Source organism: Rhinolophus ferrumequinum, chromosome 3 (assembly GCF_004115265.2).
Source record: "Rhinolophus ferrumequinum isolate MPI-CBG mRhiFer1 chromosome 3, mRhiFer1_v1.p, whole genome shotgun sequence".
In the NCBI taxonomy this organism is placed as follows: Eukaryota; Metazoa; Chordata; class Mammalia; order Chiroptera; family Rhinolophidae; genus Rhinolophus; species Rhinolophus ferrumequinum.
In genome coordinates this window covers 15,904,963-15,929,636 of record NC_046286.1, presented here as the reverse complement: position 1 = coordinate 15,929,636, position 24,674 = coordinate 15,904,963, and the positions used below count along the sequence as shown (strand labels likewise).

At 40.0% G+C, this 24,674-nt stretch overlaps 1 protein-coding gene across 2 annotated transcripts in view; it reads left to right on the top strand.

Annotated features, from left to right (window-relative positions):
* The first annotated feature begins 208 nt into the window (after nt 1–208).
* Nucleotides 209–24,674, top strand: part of ADGRF1 (adhesion G protein-coupled receptor F1) — a 44,745-nt gene continuing 20,279 nt past the window's right edge. For both annotated transcript variants that reach the window (XM_033095277.1, XM_033095269.1), the window contains exons 1-10: nt 209–351; nt 10,029–10,107; nt 11,470–11,626; nt 13,210–13,267; nt 15,730–15,879; nt 16,490–16,663; nt 18,312–18,412; nt 19,426–19,484; nt 22,626–22,777; nt 23,925–24,088. In XM_033095277.1, the coding sequence (XP_032951168.1) occupies nt 11,558–11,626; nt 13,210–13,267; nt 15,730–15,879; nt 16,490–16,663; nt 18,312–18,412; nt 19,426–19,484; nt 22,626–22,777; nt 23,925–24,088 (927 nt within the window). In that variant the 5' untranslated portion in view covers nt 209–351; nt 10,029–10,107; nt 11,470–11,557. The remainder of the gene's footprint in view (nt 352–10,028; nt 10,108–11,469; nt 11,627–13,209; nt 13,268–15,729; nt 15,880–16,489; nt 16,664–18,311; nt 18,413–19,425; nt 19,485–22,625; nt 22,778–23,924; nt 24,089–24,674) is intronic.

Below are 24,674 nucleotides of genomic sequence, written 5' to 3'. Positions count from 1 at the left end.
TTTCCTTCTGTGGTTTCAGAAATCTGTCAATGTCTGCTGGGAGAATCCTCAGGTCTTGGGCTCTGAGCTGCTTCCTGTAATCAGGCTGATATTGACTGGAAGAGGGAGGGTCAGCAGAAAAGTATGTTTCTTTTCCCTCTTGAAGGGGGTGTGTCCTGGGCTTGTCAACCTGCAAGGGCAGCCATGTACACCAGGAGTTGCTCATGAATCAGTGGACCTGTATGCATGCCAGAGAGCAGCTGTGCTTCAGATAGTAAGCCTGTTTTGTCAGACAGCGTAAGAAGTGATTGAGCCACAAGTCCATTGGGGACAGGGCTTCCCTGGGCAATGATGTGAAGAGAGAATCACCAGGTAAGCCCGATTGCTGTGATTTGATTCCTTAGACCATGTGTTACTCTAACCGGTACTCCCTGCTAATCTGAGATTACTTTTCCTTCCCCATGGGGAAGATGCTGATTGCAATATTCCATTCTGGCAGAAGGTTAAATAAAGGAAGAGAGAGTGGAAAAAGCAATGAGCAGAGACAACAGAGTTTGGTCTCTTGCTAACTATATAAATTGAGGTGATTTGCTAGGTCTCAAACTCCAGGATTTCTGACTCTTAAGCATATCCTTTGCTCTATTGATTATAACACAGCTTCCCCTATTCTTCCCATACGCCTAGGAGGTAGATTGACTGGAATAAAGAAAGGTCCACCAAGGATACTTGTTAAAAATATTGGTCTTAAAGCTTCCACTAATTAGAAATATATTTGCTTTAGCAATCTCTTAAAATGAAAATACGCTTAAGAGAATTAAGTTTATTTTCACTTTAGAATGAATTTGTTTAAGCTTTGGCTGAGTGAGTACTTCCCTGTTTCTTTTCCTGGACTCCAAAAACCCCTAAATTGACCCTCATAACCATTTCACCTGCTACTTCCTACAAATAAATATAAAGTGACACTATAGTTTCTGATTCACAGGCCTTGAAAATTCATAATTTTTCTTTTCCCTTTTATTCTTTTTCATGAAACATCCATTTATGTAAAGCTGATATCCTATGTAGTCCACCTATGCCAGTGACAAAATGATGGGAAGTTATGGAAGGAGATATAGAAAGGAGGTCAAGGTGGGAGAGTTGTGGAGAAATTATGACTGGCTTTTTCGTGGTAATATCCATTAAATTAAACCTTCTGATAACACATATAGGCTGGAGATCACAGATATAGGAGACATAAAAAAAGAGATAAAAATACATTCTATAATTTATCAGAATATTAAGATAAGACTTTGGTTATGTTCTTTCTGCTATAATAAAACTACTACTAATGATTCATGACCATAAAAAAAAATAAAAACAATTTTTGCAGTAATGGCCACATAATACTTTATTCAACCATTAACAAGTAGTATAACTTTGAGCAACTTATTTTGCTTTTCTTGCTCCTGCTAATTAATTTGCAAAAATGGTAGCAATAAGCATTAAGATTTAAAATGGGGGTGTATGCATGTTGAATCTTAGAAGAGTGACTTGCAAATATTCCTAACTCATGCACAACCACAAGTCGATACGAATTGTTGCTGATATGTCTCATAGGTCTGTATGTCTTGCTTCTCTAAAAATACGGTACATTTCTTTAATATTTAAAAAAACAGGGACAGGATCTTCATTATAGGGTGTATCTCTTGCTGTGCTGAGGATAAGGGGGGAGCAATATTTTGACAGCCATTTGCCCTCTGATGTCATTCAATATATAATTAAATAAATGCAAGTATGCTCCTAGAAAAAAATAAATGGGCACATTCATTCAAACTCATGTCTAAGTGACTGATTTTAGCCCTTTGATTGGGAGCAAGTGTAAATGAGAAGAAATAAGAGAATACTAGGCATCAAAGGGCATTAGCAGTGGTGGGGGTGAGTGTCACAGGGGTGAATGACTCAGAAAGAGGAGGAGTGGCGTTCCCTGGTCAAATGTCACTGAATTCCCAGTTGTGCTTATGGCCACTCCTTATAAACCTTGTTCCACCCAACATAAGCATTTAGGTTTGCAATTTTCAAAATATCTTGCCTTGTTCTCTTACTGAAGTTCTTTGTCAGGGAATACCCATAGCTACAGAGAAGGGGAAACCCTGCTCCCAAACACATCATGGCTTTCTCCTAAATTGCGTTTGAGCAGAAAGTGCTTATGGGATGTCAAGGTCTTCACAGTCCTGGACTGGATAGATACGCAATATTATTCACAATCCTGGACTGGATAGATACTCAATATTAACAGCTATGAGAATAATCTAGAATCCTGGAGGGATAGTACAAAATGTCTATAGCATTGTGGTCTGAAACATACTCTTCTATGCACAGCTGGTTCTAGCTTTGCTGCGTTCCACAGCCGTAGTACCCAAAACCAGTGAGAAGGGGAGGCTCTCTTATCACACCCCCTCCCCAGCAAGCCACAGATGATCTCACAGAAGCTCCTGTTCAATGGCAGATGGTAACCTGGGCTCTGACATGCTGAGAATGAAATTCCAAAATAATTAATAAGTGTGAAAGTGCCCTGGTATTTCAAAGAGTTATAGCCAATTCCCCATTCACAGTCAGTTGAATAAATAAAACACAAAGAGGTGAACAGCAATGCGGTATGTACCCTGAAAACTGCGCAAAATATAGTTGAATCTTGTTAAGGCGGGTAGTTATGTCCTTATGGTGTCTCTGGGTCCTCAGTGCAAATGTCAGTTTTTAATTTCCAGAGGCACACAGACCTTAAAAACTCTAGTTTTGTCTTTTGTTTGTTTGTTTGTTTGTTTTGGGGGGGTTGCTTTACATAAAGCCTATTAAAATAAAGACTTTGAAGTTTTTAAGATAATTTCTTTATCATTTGCTTCTTCCTCATAAGATAAAATTGTAAGAATCTGAGTTCCTGTATTGTTTAGGGATAAGTAGGTGTTTACTATAAATTTGTGGTATTAGGATAGCTTGTCACAATGGAACAGATTCACACCTGCAAAGTTTTGGGTAAAGAGTCTTTGTATTAAGCAGATTATATTTTCCATGGAAACCTTTCACATTTGTGTTTGTACTTTAGCCAGATTTTGCTTGAAGGCTTCCCAATACTAATCTCTTAGAGAATCAGGCTAATTATTTCTAGTAAGAAAATTAATGATATAGTTCTCAGACATAGAATACTCTGCTCGATTGTTGACCAAGTTAATAATGAAGCAAGTAACTAGTAAAAGAAATGACACAACGATACAATTAAAAACTATTTGTCAGAATTTTTTTCTATGACAAAGTAGCCTTTAAAATTGATAAAAATTATCAAGGTGGTCTTGATAAAGAATAGTTTAGTCAAGAAACGTAGCTGGGAAGGTGAGGAGATTAGAAAGTACTAATTGGTAGTCACAAAAATGGTCACAGGGATGTGAAATACAGCATGGGGAATATAATCAGTAATGTTGTAAAGACTATGTAGGGTGTCAGATGGGCACTGGACTTATCAGGGGGATCACTTCATAGATTAGATGGTTGCCTAACCACTCTGCTGTATACTTGAAACTAATATAAAATAATATTGAGGTCAACTGGAATTAACATACATATGTTAATACACACACACGTACAGTCACAGCATATAAAGTACAGCATAGGAAATATAGTCAATGGTACTGTAATAGCTGTGTACAATGTCAGAGGGGTAATAGACTTGGTGAGGTTCTCACTTTGTGAGGAGTGTACATGTATAATCGTTATATTGTTTTGTACACCTGAAACTAATAATAATATCAAATTACATTTTTAAAAAAAGAAAGAAAATAGTTGTGCTAACTGGTTATTCATTTGGAGGAAAATGGAAGTAAACCATTATTTTATACCAAAATGTGACATAACTCCAGAAAGATTGAACATTTGTATCTATTTAAAAAATCTTAAATAAGTGTTAGGAGAAAATATAGGAGAATATTTTTACAATCTTTTTATAGAAAAAAATTCTTAACATGACTCCAAGTTTAAAATCATATAGAAAAATTGACATGTGGCTTCGTGAATATTTTAAAGGTTTGTACAGAACAAGACAACGGAAAAAAGACAAAAAACAAATGCTGAGCCAATATCTATAACACATGTGACAAAGAGCTAATATCCATGATATATAAAGAGTTTCTAAGAAGCAGTTCTTAAGAACAAAATGAACATTCCGATAGAAAAACTTAGAACAATGACTTAAATAGTCAGGCCAGAAAAAAACAAAAACAAAAATGGCCAATAAACCTTGGAAAAATGCTTAATCTTACTAATAATCAAAGACATCAAAATTAAAATGACTAGAAAAGTTTTGTCTATCAGTTTGGCAAACATTAAAAAGATGCTGGGGACAGTGTGATGAAGCACGTTTCTATATCTTACCAGGGAGTGTAAACATGTATGAATTAGGAGGGCAACTTGGCCACGCCTACCAAAACTCAAAATGTATAAACCTTTTGAAGCAGCACTTTCATTCTAACCTAGAAAAATCCATTTGCCTTGAATTAAGGGTGCACAAGAAACTTAATAGAAGGAATGACTGAGGGCAGGTGATAGGAGTCCAAACAACAAACTCTCCACGATAACACATTTGCTCCTCATCTGTACGTACTGTGGAGCCTGGAAGGATTTTGAGTATGGATTGACATGATATTGGCAGGACAGGTGGAATGCCAGGCAGCTGGTTCTATTTCTAGAAGAATTATTTGGGAACTATCATTGAAAAACTTGCTTTTACTCATTAGGAAACTATAATGAAAATACTGTTAATATGCACAGGGAAACTTAAAGAGTGGATTTTTTGGTAGATTTGAAACAATTAAGGCTTATCAGTATAAGCAATGAATGAAAAGTCAGATACTTGTTTTACTCTTGTTGAAAATAGATCACCCAAAAAGAGTTTGTGACAACTTCCATCTGACCCTTCACATATGAAGACCCCACAAAGCCTATTCTGGAGGTCATTTCCAGTAGGGCTGAGGAATTTTTTTTTATCCTTAGACACCTGAGTATCCTGAGCCACTAATGACACTCAAATTTGTTAGGTGGAAAGCTTTGAAATATCTACGAGGTCTGACAATTCAGTTCGCACACTCATCCTAGAAAATGTGCTACATACCTCATTGCTGAATATAACTACGGTCACTTTTGAAGTGCTCCCCTTGGGAAGCTGTGCACCGACGCCAGGGCCTAGTCCACCCTTCAAAGCAATTTTGGAACTCTTTCTGGAATGGCCATCAGAGCTGTCATCGTATTATTCTTGATGTCCTGAATATCATCAAAATGTCTTCCATTCAATATTTCCTTTATCTTCAGGTAAAGAAAGAAGTCATTGGGAACCAGATCAGGTGAGTTGGGAGGGTGTTCCCATACAGTTATTTGTTTACTGGCTCAAAACTCCCTCGCAGACAGTGCCGTGTGAGCTGGTGCATTGTCGTGATGCAAGAGCCATGAATTGTTGGCGAAAAGTTCAGGTCATCTAACTTTTTCACGCAGCTTTTTCAACACTTCCAAATAGTAAACTTGGTTAGCTGTTTGTCCAGTTGGTACAAATTCATAATGAATAATCCCTCTGATATCAAAAAAGGTTAGCAACATCGTTGCAACAAGTTTGCAAACTTAATTGTCAGACCTCATCGTCTTTTGCCTGAACAGAGAGCTTATTTGTAAGGAATTTAGATGGAAATCAAATGAACAATCATGAGTTTATTAATATCATTCCTCAAGCAACAAAATGAACTGGCCCATAGTCCAAGAGAAGTATTAAATTTTGAGGGGAGAGAAATTTAAGGAAATGCAATTGAAGTTTATCCTTCTTATTTTCTGCAAGTATGAAAAGGAAACAATTCCCACGTAATTTACAAGATTACCAAAATAATAGAATCAAAACATATGAAAGCATTTTGTAGATTAGAAAGAATTATTCTTATTTCTTATTATGTAACTATCACCTCCCTGAGCTGCTGTTCAGGTCCTATTTAAAGCAAACAATCCAAGAGGAAGCTCAGATTCTCTGGGCTTTACCCATTCTAAGTAAGCAAAGTACGGCGGGAAAGATGAGAAATAAGCTTGATCTGGAGAGTCCAGGAAGGCTGGGTCCCCATTGCTAAGCTGAAGGTGTGGCTGGAAGAAAGAGTTGGCACCTTCTCTGGAATGCTATTAGTTATCCTTTAGAACTTGGTGATAACTTCTGCTCTACCAAACCATGAGTGACAGGAGAAAATCTTCAGTTACAAGGGGTTGGAATAGAACCAACCCTTGAGGCTGGCAGTCAAACTTTTTACAAAGGAATTGAGCTGGACTTGTCGTCTGTGAGGAATGAACAGTTGTAGGACACCAGAAACAATGAGCTAAGAACAAACAATCATCCCATGTCTCTTCTAAGATACCAAGAGAAGACTAAATAGATTTAAAAACCCAAATCCTTGTTAGGAGGGAACAGACAGCTGTGCTAGGCTGCCAGCGCAAGCAACAGGAGAAATGCTCTCCAGCTGAAGTTCCAATGAGTGGCAAAGGGCAAACAGACTTGTAAAAAATGTATCTTAATTTTTGGATCGGAAAGAATCAGATGAGGAGGCAGAGTCACAAATTGGACTCTGAAGGGAGATCCATTCAGGGATACTCCAGAGAGTTTAAATAGGGACACTGGAAAAAGAGGCTCCAGAAACCCAGCAGTTGTTTTCAAAAGTGGGTCTGGGTCACTTTGGGGGTTTCTCTTAATGGGTGGAGCTACAATGCACGAACACCCCGCACGACTAGTAATAGAATCTGAATGTGAATGGATCTGAGCTTACCTTATTTTATAGGAGGAAACTGAGTCCAGCAAGTTCTTTTTTTTTCTTTCACTTTTACAAGTTCTAAAAGATAAGGAACAGACTTGGGGTTAGTGTCTAATTCCTTTTGGTCTCTTCCCACTATATTTATACAAGTACAATATAAACACACGAAAGCATGCTAAATATAAAATTTTACTGTGTACAAATGTTTACATAGACACTTACTGAGATTTTAAATAGTTTAAATTATAGTCCTTGCAGAAGAAGTTTGCCTAGTTCATTAAATTTACCAAACCTCCACTTTTTTTTCAGATATAAAATTGGTTACCTTTTCTGTTCCCCACCTATCTTTCCACTTCTCTACTGTATCTGCCTACTTAATCCTTGAGCAAATGGCTCAAGGATTTCTATACAAAGACAGATCTCAATGCAAATGTTACCAAAAACATAAAATTAGGAGCAAAATAAAACCAAGGTTTTACGGGTCCTCTGCCTGTTAAATAATCAGTTCTATTTGAGTCATGATTTCTTTTAGATCCTCGCTAGAGATCTGCTCTTTCCGTGTGTGTGTGTGTGTGTGTGTGTGTGTGTTACGCACATGTAAGTCCAAGACAGAGAGGAGGGAGACAACTCTATTGGGAATTCTTCTATTTATAGAGAAAGAAACATAATCCCATAAATACTGATGCCAGGGAAACAACCCAAGAGTTCAGCTGTGCCTAAGATTAGATTGTTGCTAAAAATGCTGGAAAGTGTAGGTGTGAGCAGTTCCAGCGAAGCACCACTGTTGATAAGGAGACTGCTGTTGACATAAGTGAATGATATTTGGAGTCCATAAATTCATAACTGGAAGAATGGGGAGACAATGGACAGACGTTTCCAGGGGCTTAATAGCAAATTCTAATGATTGTTCTCTGTAAGCTGAAGGACAGGGATTATCAGGAGTGAATTCACTTGAATGAATTCAAGGAAGTTAGGGGGGTCCTACCATGAGCAAGCCTTCCCACGGAAGCCAGTGCCAACACAGCTGTAGGTCAGGTCTCATTGACCCCCAGCTGCTGGAGGGTGAGGTGTGATGTAAACATGTGTGTTCTGATGACAACAACAGCTCCTCATCTGTGGCAAGGACGCACAGATCCTGAGGTGTTTTATTTTTGTTCTTTTTTTTTTTAAATAATCAGGACCCTACCAGATTGAAAGGGAAGTGCTGAGACTACCCCTTGGGTATTTTATTTGACAAGGTAATTTGACTCAGAATTGAAGTCGAATTCTGACACAATCCGACCAGGAACTATAAAAACTGGTTGGTGAGATTGAAATCCTAGTAATGCTAATATTAATAACTAACAATAATTGAGACTTACCACCTGTCAAATGTTGTTCTGGGTACTTTATATGAATTTCGGAAAAACAATAAATAATTCTGGGCAACGAATAGTGTCACACTAACAAAAAAAATATTTGTTATTTATCTGAAACCGAATCTTTCAGCTATTCCAGAGGGAGCTGTATGCACTACGGAAGTGAAGAAACAGTTTTGATTTGTTCGAGCTTGGGTCCCAAAACCCAAAGGAGAATTCAAATCACAGGACTAACTTAGGTGCAGAGCTCTTTTTTTCCTATCCTACAACCAGTCTAGAATGACGACTCTCAAAGCTACCTGGAGCTCAGCATCACCTGGGCAGCTTTAATAACGCACATGGCTGGGCCAGGCCTGTCTTAAGATTTAGCAGGTTCAGGGTGGGATGTGGGCGCCTGTATTTTCTAATGAGCTCCTAAATATCTTTGTTTCTTCTCCTCCTCTACCTCCTCTCCCTTTTATATAGACCAGCTTATCATTAGAGGCCTACAGGGCAGTGACTGGAAATCACTGGTCTGAAACTCTGTTTATAAGTTAAAGTTTATTATTTCTAGCCAGTCCAAGGATACAGCCCAGAATACACCCTCCCGCATGGGAGGAAGAGGAAATAAGAGGCTGTGAGTATGAGAGCGTTTCCTCACGGTGCCCAGAGCTGTCAGGCAGGTCTTTTTGAGTTGGGTTTGCAGCCTCAGGCCTGGACTCCACATGGGAGAAAGAAGATTTTTTTGAGGAGGAGTGGGGGCGGGGTAGGGGGCGGAAGAGAGAGAGACAGAGAGACATGAAGGCCAGGCCTCCCGTTTGGAAGCAGGCCTTGGCACAAGAGAGAAGACAGAAGGCAGATCACATCTACATGCCCTGAAACTGTTATCCTCTTTGAAACCACCAGCACTGCAGACCATGGCGCAGACAGTACCCAGGAATTCACATTAAAAAATTTTCCCTGGAAGTAGAAGAAAAGTGGCAAAGTGGCTAGAAAGAGCGCAAGCTCCCTCTGCAATGTGGCAGCCGTCCAAGAAGGTATTGGGAAATCAGTTTAGTTGGATGTGGTAATTTACAAAAAATATATATAAATAAATATAAAAGAAAAGAAAGAAAAACAAATAGAAAATATACAAGGGTAGGTCTCAGAGAAAGAATTAAGTTATTTTATAAAACTGATCATATACATTTCATCAAACTGGTCATTTTTTGGCACAGAGGGTGCCAAAAAAATTGTAGACATATTTTAAGAAAGGAAAAAGCATTAAAATTGTAATACTCAGTATATACTGATAAGAAAAGATGAATACAAGTCACGTTTGACTTCTCCAATTACAAGAGGAGCTCAAAGTGCTTACCATCAGCGTCCAGACACTTTCGATTATGGTGAACTACTACTTGAGCAACATTGATCAAAGTGGCCGCTCATATACATTTATTTGGTACCCCTGTATACATATATATGTGTGTGTGTGTATATATATACTATTTGTTTTATTATGTGTGTGTGTAAATATATATTTCTTTCTTTCTATGGAGCCTAGTCAAAAATATTTGAAAAATGTTACTTTAAAGCAAAATACCCATTACTTTTGCAAAGCAGAAAGCACAGGCCACAGGGAATAAGACTCAGCAGGTAAGTTCTGGGATGCAAGGTCTAGAAGAATGAGACCCAGAGTACAGGCTGCTGCGCAGAGAAAGTTAAAGCAACAGATAGAGGAGGAGTCTTGGCAAGCAGGAAGCTGGGGGCAGGAGAGGACCTTTCACCTAAGGAGAGAAGGTAAATCCGAAAGCGGGGTGTGCCATTGCCTGTTTCCCATGCTTCTCTAGAAAGGCCCAGAAAAGGTCTCCACTGGCACGCGGGCCATGTCTGAGGTCGTCATTACCCTGTCTCTAATGCCTGTCCTCTTTTCTTGTAGATCAGAGAGCAAGGTCTGGGGCAGCCCTGGTGAGGATGGCAGGGTTTGTATGAAGTTCAAAGTGTACGCAGGAAGCAAGGTAAGGGAGGGCCCACCTCGGCATTTTCTGTACTGCTAATCCAGGGCACGTATTCAAATGGTGGGTCCTTGAGTTTGGGAATCCCAGGTTTTCATCTTTTCCTACGGAGATGTGAAAGAAACGGTTATGTCTTAGCAATGCTGTCCAATAAAGTCCTTTTTATAAAATTGTAAAATAAAACCCCACATAACAAAACGTACCATCTGAATCACTTTGAAGTATACAAGTTCAGCGGTATTAGGTATATACCTATTGTTGTGCCATAGACTTCTAGAACTTTTTCATCTAGCAAAGCTGAGAACTCATCCCCATTGAAGAACGACTCCTCACTGCCCCTACCCCAGCCACTGCGAACCACCATTCTAGTTTCTATTTCTATGAATTTGACTTCTTTAGATATGTCATACAAGTGGAATCATACAGTGTTTCTTTTTTGCAATTGGTTTGTTTCACTTACTATAATGTCCTCAAGGTTCATTCATGTCATAGCATGTGACAGGATTTCCTTCTTTAAGGCTGAATAATAACATTCCATCCTAATCAAACTTTTGGAAACGATGGAAGAGTTTTGTGTTGATGCAGCCTAACAGGGCAGCCACCAGCCACATGTGGCTATTGAGCACTTGAAATGTGGCTGCTGTGACTGAGAAATTGAATTTTCCATTTTACTTTATTAAAATTAAAATTTATTGCCCTATGTGCCTAGTGGCTAGTACTTTGAACACAACAGTTCTAACTTACTGTGATTTTTTTCATTGACATGAAATAACCTGGGTCTAAGTGATTAATTTTGTGACCATGACTATGTGCTGACTTTTGTCTAAATTATTCTGACACAACCATATATTTGAATAGTTTGTTGTTAATTACATCATCTATTAAGAAGGAAATTTGCTGAATTCGTTCATTATTATTTTTATACTTCAACACTCAGATTCTATCCTTATATTAATGGTTCTAAGGGTCTTTATTATTATTATTATTATTATTATTATTATTATTATATCCGTGGTTATTTTAATCCGTGTTTTTTACTGAGATGAAAAGGAAACTTCAATGACATACAAAAAGCTGGATGTTAAACGCACCTAGTTGCAAAGTTAAGCAAGTCATGATTTTAAAATAGCCCGTGTTTAGTCAAATTTGATCGCCCAGAGGAGAGCTCTTGAGGAATTTTCTAATAAGTTTGTAAAGACAGAAATTTACCACTTTTGCAATGGGAGTGGAAGTGACAGTGTCTCAGGCTAGGTACATGAAGTGAAAAAGTAATCGAACACTCAGGGCTTCTGATTAGCTCAGTTATGTTCTACGGTTGTGTCCATTTAAAATGTTTGGCTTGAATTACTTGTTTTCATGCTTCAGCCTTGCGTGGTACACCACTTGTTTCGTCACAGACTGTGAACCCAGCTGTTTCCGTTCAGCCCAGGGAAAGGAGAGGGACCTGCTAAAAATGAGAGTTCCAGTGTTCTGGCTCATCTCTTTCTTCATAATCACTGAGGGCGGTGATGGCATCTTGGGGGTGAGTTGGCATATGTCCCATTTTTCCTCTCTACCCCCTCTGCTTTCTCGTCTGGCACTATTAGAATCCATCAATCTCTAGGCCACTGAATCTACCTAATGCAACAGACTTAGCATCAGAACACTGGGTTCTTGTCTCAACATTGCCAACGTTAGCGTGGTCACCTTGGATGAGTCACTCATCTCGGAGCTTACAGGACCTAACTGCAAAATAAAGACCTTGGACTAAACCAGCTCGGAGATCTCTTCTAGATCAACACATCCATTCCTGTGGTCTCTTTGATGAAGAAAAAGCATACAGATTGGCATTAGTAATCCTTGGACTTTCTCTTCCCTATCTCTAAGCACTTTCTTGATGCTTTTATCTAGGACCATGGTTTTAACGTTCTCTCCCCACTGATGACTCCTGAATTTATATCTCCACCTCAGACCTCTCTCTTGAACTCCACACTCAAGTATCTACTGCCTACTTGGTATCTCCAGTTGGCTGCCCACAGGCCCCTCAACTTACTATGTCCCAAATTAAACTTTTTCTTAAAATTGATTTTATTGGGAAATGTTGGGGAACAATGTGTTTCTCCAGGACCCATCAGCTCCAAGTCGTTGTCCTTCAATCTAGTTGTAGAGGGCGCAGCTCAGCTCCAAGTCCAGTCACTGTTTTCAATCTTAGTTGCAGGGGGCGCAGCCCAGCATCCCATGCGGGAATTGAACCGGCAACCTTGTTGTTGGGAGCTCGCGCTCTAACCAACTGAGCCATCTGGCCACCCCCCAAATTAAACTCTTGACTTTTTTCTCACCAAACCTGCTCTTCCTTTCCTATCTCAGCAAATGGTATCCCATCTCTCCAGCTGCTTAGGCACAAAACTTATTTTTATGCTTGATTCTTTTTGTAACCCATTTCTAAACCATTGGCTCTTTTTTCGTTTGTTTCGGCTTTATCTTTAAAATATATCCAGAATTCAAACACTCCTCACCGTCTCCATGGATACTGCTTTGAACCACACTTTCTTTGTCTCTCATCTCTTATGGATATTATTTCAATAACTCCTGAAATGCTCTCATTGTTTCTATGCTTGTCTATTCCCAATATGGCTACAGGATTGTGCCTTCTAAAAAATAAAGTAGAACACATCTTTCCTCTGTTCAAAACTCCCCAGTGGGTTCCCATCTCACTCAAGTAAAAGATAAGCCCTTGCCAAAGCCTATTAAGATCTACACAACCTGCTTCCCCAGAGATACTCTCTGACCTCACTTCCTGCCCCTGTCCCCTCACCCATTCCGCTTAGCTACTCTGGCCTCTTTACTTTGTCTTCTCATGCCAGGCATAGTCTTTATCCAGGGCCTTTGCATGTGCTGTTCCCTCTGCCTGGAAAGTTCTTTCTCCAGGGATCCTCAATTCCCACCTCCTTCAAGTTTGTGCACAAAAGTTGCCTCAAGGAGGCCTTTGCTGGCCACTTCCCCACCATCCCTGGCTCAGATTTTTGATTCATGATTTCAATTTACCTGGGAATCCAAAAAAGTCTTATGAAGTACAACATTATAAAAGCTTGCCATACTTATTATTATTATTTTTCTTTTCAACAGGGAAATGAGGATATCAAAACAAAAAGAGAGCTCATTGTGAATAAGAAAAGGCATCCAGGTGAGACTCCGTTAGCTACTGTGGTACAGCAGACACTGAGGCCAAGAGAATGGGATTCAAAGTCCAGTAGGAGTTCTGATTGATTATATGATCTTTGGCACATTATTAAACACCCCAAATCTGTAAAATGATAATAATAGTAATCCCTACTAGCAAAACATTTGTGGGGATTAAATAATATAAAAAGGTATAGTATCCTGTACCATACCTGCTAAGTAGCTAGCCGCTCCATATTCTTTCCTTCCTGCCTTGTCTTGTTCCCACAATGTAACTGGTGGGCACAAACCTCAGGCTAGGAAGGAGCTGTGTTCTGAAATTTAACTTGTGGGTCTAGTGTTTCAAGCACGGAATGTGTTTCCTCATGGAAACAGTGATGCACACAGATGGATGGTAGGTTCTTGGGTCAGTCTACAAGGCTTTCTACCCTGACTCTGTCATACCGTGTGATGTGCTAATAGAACTTACCACCATGCAAGGCTACAACATTTCAGGAAAATGAAATCACAATTCGACTTAGAATGCCATGAATATATTTTCCCTGACAGTGAAAATAAAGCTAGTATTTATTGAGCTGCTACAGTGTTACTATTTTAAGTGTTTATTAGATGAATTAAAATCCTCTCACTGACCCTCTGAGTTAGGCACAAAGGTCTCTTTATTTTATAGCTAGTGAAATTAAGGTACGGAGCCAGGGGGCAGGAAGTCTGATTCGAACCTAGTCAGTCTGGCTCCAGACCCAGTGACATTAGCCCCTGGTAATGGGACTTGGGTCAACCTTTCCCCCATTCCCTACTTCTTATCTGCTTGGACAGTGGGAGTGGAATACTGTCAGCTCCTACCACGGGGAGTGACTCCCAAGGCCTGGGGCAGAGGCTGCAGACTACAAGGAGACGGGCAGAGTAAGTAATGGGGCTGAAGCTCTGCGTGTGAGATGGCGGGAGCTACGGCAGACAGGGGTCTCTCGTAAACGTTCTGGGCCGTGACTTAGCCTCAGCTAGCTTCCTGTTACCCTCCTGATTGCCTTCTGAGAAGCCTAGGGATGCATCCAGCTACTTTTCTTCTCTACAAATCTCCCTTCTGGCTAGCCCCACAGGGACCCTAAAAAATGGGACAGTGTCATAGAAGCTCCCCATATCATCTGTCCCTGCAGAAAGCAGGGTGGTGTCCTGAGAAATCTATGAAATTTCTAAGGGACTTGTTGTCAATGGCAACGAAATGAGGCCCAGGATAAAAGGATATTCCCCTTTTCCCTGTTTTTCTCTAAGGTTCTGTACAGTCTTAACCTGGGGCCCGTGGATGAGTTTCAGAAGATCTTGATACCCCACGGAATCCCATGCTATGTTTCATGTGAATGTGCCTGAATAAATTCTGGGTGGGAGAAGACTCACTCATGAGGCTCATCTCTCCCAGCCAAAAACACTTAACGGCCTCTCCTTATGGACACAAAAGATGCTGCTCAGAAATGATAAGGTGGACGTAAAGGGTATTATGCTGAGTGAAATAAGTCAGACAGAGACGGACAAATACCGTACGATCTCACTTATATATGGCATCTAAAAAACAAAATAAATGAACAAACAAAACAGTAAACAAACTCATGGATACAGAAAACAAACTGATGGTTGCCAGATAGCAGGGGGTTGGGAGGCTAGATGAACAAGGTGAAGGGATTAAAAAGTACAAATTGTCAGTTACAAACTAGTCACATGGATGTAAAATACAGCTTAGAGAATATAGTCACTAATATTGTAATAACTATGTATGATGTCAGACGGGTGCAAGACTTTTCGGGGGGATCACTATGTAAGTTATACAAATGTATACTACTATGCTCTACACCTGAAACTAATATAACGTTAAGTGTCAATTGTAATTGAAAAACTTTTTTAAATAAAAAAAAAAGACCTGAAAAAAAAAAGGTAAGATGTGTAAGGTCTCAAGTAAGGTTCGGTTTGTTTTGCTTCTGCATTTGATATAAGTACTCAAACTCAGCTAATCAATGCAATGTTTTTCACAAGGCTCTTTGGAAAAGAAAGTGTGAGATTAGGGGTTTTATATAGAACATACTTCAAGGAGACCAGAGCTGGGGGAGGAGAAAGGAAGAGTGATTAGGATTTTCTCTCTTCTTTCAGCCTTGACACCTGAAACTTGACTCTGGATGTGTCCTGAGGAAGTGTGTAAATCAGAAGGGTGAGGCAGGGTGGGTCAGAGAGCACAGGAGCACTGGCCTGGCAGGAGTGGGAGGATGGACACATATCAGGCTATGTGGGACTCTCTGCATGTGTTTGCCCTGGAAGCTCATTTTTAGTCAATGTCTGGCTGAGCAGAAGTCAGTGACAAGCTGTGTTATACAGTCCATGACCTCCGGGCCGAATCTGATAATTGCTTCATGGTCACTTCCTTGACAGTATTTTACCTCCCCGACTGAGAAAGGAAGCTTCTGACTGTCTTCCCCTCTTTAGGCCCAGTGCAGGAATATGAGCTGCTGCTTCAATTGTCCTATAAAGATTCCAAGGAGAAAAGAGACTTAAAGAATTTGCTGAAGCTTTTGCAGCCTCCATCATTATGGTTACATGGGTCAATGGAGATTGTCAGAGCAAAGGCGACCACATGTAAGTCAGTTCTCTGGGGACTGGGAGTGGAAATGGGAGAGGTGAGTGTATTAGTCAGGATAGGTTAGGTTATGCTGTGAAAACAACCATCCCTGCGATATCTGTGGTTTAAAAGAATGAATGTTTTCTTTCTTCTTCATGTTACATGTCCATTGCAGGTTGCAGAGGGGCTGAGTTTGTGGTGGTCACTTTGGGATCCAGGTTGACCCATCACAAATGTACCCATTCCAAGCCAAAATGAAATGGAGCCCTGGAGGGTTTGACATTGGTAGTTGAATTCTCTATCTCAGAAGTGACACAGTAATTCTGCTAATAACAGGTTTCATGACCCCACCAACCTCAGGGGGCCAGGATATGCAATCCTGAAAGAGAGGAAGAAATATGTGGCAAACAGCACTAATGACCACAAGAGAGAATTTCAATGATTTGTCTACAGCAAGGGTTCTCGAAGTGTGGTTCTCAGGGCAGGAGTAGCAGCAACGTTTTATCCTTCTAGCTTTTGGTGAGAAATACTTGGTTCTGATTCTAAGTCAGAGCCAAGGATCAGAATTGAGCTGTAGTCAATTTATGAACCAGACCCCATGAAACCAAGCTCTGTTTTCTTGTGCAGATTGTGGCAACCGGAATGGGGTCCTCCGGTGTGCTTGTGAAAATGGCTACACCTGGTTCCCTCCGTCATGCCTTGATCCCCAGAAATGCTACCTTCACGTGGCTGAATCACCCCAGAGCTGTGACTGTCATCCCAACAACCTCACCCAGAGTGTTAATTTCTGTGAGAGAACAAGTAAGCACATAAGGATTCCAGGAGAGGAGCTCGGGGCCAGGGCCCCTCCCACCCCAACCTGTGACAGAGACGGGATTCTAGCTCTTTGCCCATGTGTTTTCCTTTGCCTCCCTGAGCAGAGTTAGTGTTTGCAGGGAGACTGAAGGGCAGTGATGACATACCCTGCTAGGCTTGGCAAGACAGAGGGCTGCATACATGCAGAAAATTCAGAAATGCAAGTTGATGTTTGGGCGACACATCAACCTTGAAATACATTCAGCTCAGATCTATAATTCTATGATGATTTTTTTTTTGATATTTAGAAAAATTCACTGAAACCCCAAGTAAGAGAACAACTTGAGTAAATATAATTTTTCTGCTGACCTTCTTTTCACCTTTTTTGTCAACATCAATTGCTGGAAAAGAGAAGTCGAGAGGTAGGAAAGCAAGGAGGAATGCATAGTGATTGTATTGAAAGAAATGCCCTAAATTGCTGAGAAATATCTGTACTGATGTAATACAAAACAAACTTTGAAAGTCTAGGTTAGGAAAGCAGTGGAAGCGGAAGGAGCTACTGTTGACTTAGGTTTATGTACAGTGGACGATGAGGTGAGCTAAATGTCATGGGCTCCAAGGCTTGAAGCTCTCGATTTTGGTAGAGCTGAGCAAAGAGTGAGGGAAGACACAAAATAGCCCAGCTTTCCCGGGCATCCTTGGATCCCCTTCTCAGAACCACAGCAATTTAGGCTAAGGCAATATGTATATATTAAGCACCATCTTTATACCCAGATCTGGGACAAATTTGGGGGGTGGTGGTCACCATGAGACATTTCTCCTGCTATCAGTGAATTAGCAGGCGATGTGGGGAGGTGAGGATGTTAATACAGGAAAGAAGACGATGGACGTAATTTCCTCAACAATGTTGAGGAAAGCCTACCTTTTCAAAGGTGGTCCAGGTCTGATCCATCTTCCAGAGATACAGAAGTGGATCAGACAGGGATTATTCTCATAAGACGCTTCCCAAAGTAGAGTGGAGATCATGTACAGATCATGTGTTCACAAATAGATGTGTAGGTACAAAAGGCTTTAAGGGAGATGTGGATAAAGCACTACAGGAATTTAGAAGAGGGAAAGACTCTTTGCAACTGGGGGACAGAGAGGGCCTTGGAGAGGAGGTGCATTTGACGAGGCCCTGAATGATGGATAAACAGGATTTGTCCACATGGAGACGGGGAACCACTTGTCCCAGTGCAGAAAAACACTAGCGAGGGGGAAAGCAAGGGTATGTTGGAGTTAGCAAGTAGTGATGTTTTTTGAGAAAATTTTAACAGGAACAGTGTTTAAACTCAATGCCTAGATGGGGATCTATTTCAGTGTTAAGTGACTACCTTTTTAAACCACGTATGAGTGACCACATATTTATCTACTTATAAGGTTGTTTTGAGTACCATCCCATTACGTTCCAAATCCACAATTGAATATTCTGGTTGTATGCTCCCTATATTTCTTTAAGTGAACATTCATTATAAAAATAAATTGAAATACTGCTGTTGAATAGATGGGCTCCAAATTGTACTTTTGTAATTTTATGCTATAATAAAATCAGGTGAGTAATTTTTATGTGTCTATTTTTTGTTTGTTTGTTTGTTTGTCTTTAAATTTCCCATAGAGGTCTGGGGCACTTTCAAAATTAATGAAAGATTTACAAAAGACCTTTTGAATTCATCTTCTGCTATGTACTCCAAATATACCACTGGAATTGAAATTCAAGTAAGTACCTTCTACTTATTACATAAGAAATTGTTGGCTAAACTTAAGTTCAGATGTTTTTCACTCAACATATTTATTTAACACATATTCTTTTTTAAAAAACTTATTTGTTTAGTTATAGAAGGCGCAGCTCACACTGGCCCATGTGAGAATCGAACAGGCAACCTTATTGTTAAGAGCACTGCGCTCTAACCAACTGAGCTAACCGGCCGCCCCCACATATTCTTAATTATTCATTTTCAGTGGGTTATTCCATAAGAGTTAATCACTCTGCCCACAACTGACGTACTTCGAACATTTTCTTCCTAGGAGAATTTAGCAGCTGAGCCCTTTTCATTTCTTTTGTGTTCAGTTTTGCTCACTTACGTGAGTAATATTATGTGAAGCACTCTTGATTATGTTCTGTTTTTTACTGGTCAAAATAAATTTTTTTATGATCTAAGCTCAATTATCAGCATCTGAAATTTGTTCCATAAAGAAGCTTCTCTTGTTAGAGGCTAAAGAGAATTACTGAGCAAGATTCTGGACTTCATAATGAAATCACATAAAATTAGAGCAATGTGCCTCTGCCTAGGGTGATGGTTCAGGTGTGGTTCTAACGGAAGACACACTCAAATACTTTGCAGGTAGATTTAGTGTAAGTATCTATAAAAATTAATGGTTTGTTTTGGGGAAGGAGAAAATAGAGTTTGGGTAAATTTATTATATTATCTGGCACCCAATTCATCACCTAGTCTAAGCAGTTGTTTTTTTAGTCTTTATTAACAATCTCAAAAATGAAGTGTGCGTGTGTGTGTGTGTGTGTGTGTGTGTGTGTGTGTGTACATTCTCAACTGTCATTTTAACTGAATTTCTATAATGTGCAACTACTTCATGCTGTGTCTTCTCTTTGTTCAGTGTTTCTGTTGGTTTATTTATTGTGTGCATCCATTTTTTGCTCAAATGTCTTTCTTGTATGAGGACAAAGATCAACATATTGCACTGTTTTTTTTGTTTGTTTGTTTTCTTGGAAGCTTAAAGAAGCATACAAAAGAATTCAAGGTTTTGAGTCCGTTCGAGTCACCCAATTTCGGTAAGTAACACAAAGCCCTTAGAAGGGTATCCCCAGATTTGGGCCTCCGTGCTACAGAATGCCTAGTGCTGTTGCCAAGTGTCTTCGACAGGAAATAGGTCAGAATTGGTCTTTGAAGTAAGGCGTTTGATAAAATTGGACAAAAGTCTCTGATGCTTTAAAAACTCTGAAGAGGAAAGCGTTTATTCTCATTTCAATGAATTTAGGAATTTAAATATCGGATGGCATTCTTGAAGCTATGGAGAGACTAGAATTGGAAACCCCAGAAGTAGGACAGAACTTGCAAGGAAGCAGGGGATACTGGTGTGCATGTATGGGAAGGGATGAAGAGTGGAGGTGAGGTGTGCGTTGTAGAGGGATGGGTTTTCTTTTTCCAGAACCCCAGTGGGGTATCACGTTGTATAATTGGGAGCCGGAAGGAAGGCCTTGGGAGGCCTTGGGTCAATATTATATTTTTGTGTAGATACCATGTGTGCACCATAATTCAAAACTGTGCAGTGATTGTCTACAGCAAATAAAGCGATATTTAGTAAATCGTCCTTTTGTTTATACTTTAATTCCAAAAATTATTTGGTTAGTCAGCCATGAGTGCATTGATTAGCAACTATTTATAGTTGGCTTCGAGAGAGGAAGTGGCTTAGAGGTCAGAGAACTTGACTTCTTACATAATTTGTTCACAGTGAATTTGAACACAGCTTTGGAAATTCTCGACAGCATTTGATATAAATATATTGTCCTGCACATTGTCCTCTAGTCATCTCTTGTCCTTATATTGTCCTTATAATCAAGGCCCACAACTATAAGTTTGAAAAAAATTCAATCCTAGGAAAAACACCACTTCTTTTTTTTCTTATGTCAAAGTCTATATAATTAATCATTTTCCTTTTTGACTTTGCTGTCATTAAACTCAGACAAAATTGAGACTCAATCACAATAATTTTTGTATTCGATATTCATATATTTCTTTTCCATGGTCCTGGTTTTCTATTTATATTTTTAACGTATATTCCATCATGTACATCTTATAAGCTGTCTCCAATAATTTGTGGACACAATCATAGTTAATATAGGCATAAGTCTATAAAATACAACTATGTAGGTTTTACTCTTTACATATATGATTTAAAGTAAATCTTATTCTCTTACTGTCTCAGTTTACTTATCTGTTGAACAGGAGTGTTAATAATACTTGTGGAACCTGATTTAACCTCATTAAATAAAATGAAATAATAGGTAAGAAAATACTTTTTAAAATCTATATAAAAGGGCCATATCAACACAAAGACGTAAAAGGGTATTTGGATTTATTTATATATTGTGAGTGGTAATTCAATTTGGTGCTTAAGAATTTGAATTTTGGAGCATCAGAGATTATTCTAATCCATCAATCAATAATTCCAACCTCTCTTGGAATTCAGCTCCCTTATCTACAAAACAGGGATAATACAGTGTTTACCTCATGGAGCTATAGCAGAATTAATTAATACATGTAACCTCCCTTGCTTTCATGATTTTAAACACCATCTGTATACTAATAATGGTTTTTACCTGTATTTCTTGAGCTTGGCTTCTCTCCTAAACTTCAGACCCAAATATCCAACTGCCTATTAATGTCTCCACTTGACTTTCTAGTAGGCATGTCAAACGTAACGTGTCCAAAATGGGGTCCTCCAAGTCTCCTCCATAAACTTAAACCTAATCCTCCTGCTGTCTTACCCATCTCAGTTATAGCAATGCCATTTTTCCAGCTGTACAGAGCCAAACCTTGGAGTCAGCCTTTAACTTTTCCTCTAGGTATAATGTACACACAGTGATAAGCTCAAAGCTTAAGTGTACAACTTAATAAACTCTGACGAATGCTTACACTAACCACTTCCTATCAAGACAGAACATTTCCATCACCCCAGAAACTCCCCTGCGCCCCTTTCCGGCCAATCTCCAGGCCCACCCCTACCAGAAAGAAACACTGATCTTATTCCTATCACCATAGGTTAGTTCTGACTATTCTAGAAATTCACATAAATGGAATCATCTAGTGTGTAGCTCTTTGTGTGTCTGGCTTCTTTCCCACAGCACAATGGCTTTGAGATTCATCCTTGTTTTTCTGAGTATCAGTGGTTTTTTTCTTTTAATTGCCCAGTAATATTCCATTACGTGAATGTTTTGCTTTTCCATTCCTTGCAGTCATTCTTGATTGGTTTTTTCTCCCTTACCTGAAACCTGCTCCATTAGCATTTCCTCTGGTTCAGTTTTCAAACACGACCTGAGTCTGACCACTTCTCTCACGTGCACTGCTACCCAACTCACTCAAGCCACCATCACCTCTTTCCTAACTAGTCTTTCTCCTTCCCTGCTTTCCTGCCTTAAGTCTATTTTCTACCCAGCTGCCGGAGTGATTATTTTAAACAATACCTCTGATCATTCCACTGACTTTTAATAAAGAATAAAATCTTTTAATGCAAAATAAAATTCACGCTCTAAGGCCCTTTATGATCTGGCTCCTGGCTTCATCTCTAATATCATCTCCTACCCATCTCTCTCTTGCTCATTGAACTTTAGTTATGACAGTTCTTTGTTTACATTTTTGTCTTCTAACGTAAATTGATTTTATTCAACTCTTAATTTGTTCTCACCTGGGATACTTAAAACCCGCATTCAAACCTTTAGGCATTGAGAAGCCTATTCTTGACCTGACACCTAGTCTTTAAATTTGTCAGACTCGTAGACGTTTTCCTGCTTCAGGCCCTTCACATGTGCAGACATGCTAGAGCAACGGTCTTTGCATCACAGGCCTTTTCTTCTCATTATTCAGGCCTCAGCTGCAAAGACAGCTGCGCAGAGAAGCTTTTCCTGACCAGTCTTATTTAAAGTGGGCCCCATATCTACCTGCTATTCTTATCACTGTACCTGACTCTCATAACACTTAACAAAAAATATATACACATAATTATATAAATACTTATATGTCGTGGTTACTTGCTTCTTATTTGCATTGCCTTCTCTACTGGAATGTAAGCTCCAGGAAATCAGGGACCAAACTTGTTTGATTTATTCCTATGGACCCAATGCACGCACACACAGAGTAGTCCCTGAGTGACTGAATAAATGAATCTCCTTTTCCTTTCCACATGATCATTATAGAGATGGAAACATCATTGCTGGGTATGAAGTTGTTGGCTCCAGCAGTGCATCTGACCTGCTGTCCGCCATGGAACAGGTGGCGGGGAAGGCTAAGGCAGGCCTTCGCAAGCTGTTTCCACTAGAAGATGACTCTTTCAGAATATTTGGAGAAGGTAATACTAGCTTCCCTGTCCTCTGCTTAGGATAGGGGAGTCCTTTAATTAGTAGCTCATTCATGTCTCCAGGAGGTAGCTTGCAGATGTCGCTGATAACAGAATTATTCTAACAGTGACTTTCAGTAGAAACAGGCACGAAGCTATTTATGATGAAACTCAGTTTCAGCTGACTAGTTCAGAACCTTACTAATCGGTGACCTGATCTCCTCTATAAACATTGTGGAAGACTGATTTTTGCTGCAGGCTGTGATTGAAATGATTCAGTAATAGGTTACTGGCACACATGTTGAAATGTCTCTGGGACTGACAATATCCTTGTCATAATCCAAGGAGCCAAGGCAAGAATGCACATATCTGGGTCTTTAATACTCACACAGACACACACTCACACACACAGAGACACAACACACACAGACACAGACACACACACACACACACACACACACACACACCCCTTCTTTTCTTCAGTTATTTTTTTCCCTTTTACTTCTTTACATTCCATCTTAAACCTCTCCTATCAAAATTTGTGCCAATTGCAACAACACTTACTCAACAAATATTTACTGAGTGTTTACAATGTCCAGGCCCTTAGGACACAACAATGGGAAAAACAAATAAAAAAATACAGCTCTTGTGGATTTTCATTCTAGCTCTCCTTCTCCCAGTCCCAATTATGGTAAGACTATAATATTTAGGGCCAACTGCAAGAGTGACCAGCGGCTAGTCACAAAGGGAGAAGCTGTTCGAGGGGTACAAAACAGGACATATCGCGTGCAAATGGCAACTGCCCATCTTTGGACCACATCATTACTGCTTTGTTCCATAGTGTCTTGGAAATTTGCTGGTTTCTAGCATTCTGTTAAAGAGTGAAAATATTTCACCTCGTACTTACTAGTTGATAGTCCACTAAAAGCAAAATTGTTGGCACAGATCAGACACCCGGAGGGAGAAGGGCCAGCCTCGGGGAGGGGAGGGAGTCAGGAAGGAGAAAAGGGGTGCTGATAGGGATGAAGCTGGACATCAAAGACAAACTCCTCCTACTTGTGAATTTTGCCTGGATATCGTAGCTGAAAATACGATTTCTAAAGCACTGCTCTACGGTTTTTCAGAAATGTTTTCCCTCTCTGTTTCCTTTCTTTTCCAGTCCAGTGTAACGACATTTTCTTTGGATTTGGGTTTAACAATGATGAGTATACTCTTCCCTGTAGCAGAGGCTATACTGGAAACATCACGGCCAAGTGCCAGCCCTTTGGGTGGCAGGTCATCAGGGAGACATGTGTGCTCTCTCAGCTGGAAGAACTGAAGAAGGTAAAGCATTTCCACCTTGCAGATTTGCCCTGGTTTTGCGTTTCACAGTGGGCACCTCCCCGTGAGCATGGCTAAGTAAAGGGTAAACGTATCCGTTTGTCTCGCTAGTAAGTACGAAGAACGTGAGGGTGACATCTGACCCTTGTAAACCCAGGGAGTATGGGCATAAATAGCAGAGTCTAGGTGGCAGCTCAGATGGACAGAAAATGTCCGAGTTGATGGTTTTGGTGGGGGAGGGGTACTGCAGAGGAGTGAATTGATACTGAAGAGGTCTACGATAGATGGTAAAACAACTAAGTTGGCCCCAGCAGTCCTGGGAATCAGAGATCCAAGTGAAGGAGTGAGTCAGAAACAATAGACTTAGTACAAATAGAACGTACATATGTCAGAAACCAGGGCAGGGAGCGGATCAGGTAGAGGTGAACCATATAGAATGACAGAACTGCAATGGATCTTAAGGGTCATCTGGTTTACCAAATTCCTTTTATAGATCAGGAAATGAAGGACTAAGGGGCCGACTAGTCCTCTGGTAGCAATAATGTTGAACTAGAAAACATGGTCATCTGCCTCCCAGTCCAGGGCTGTG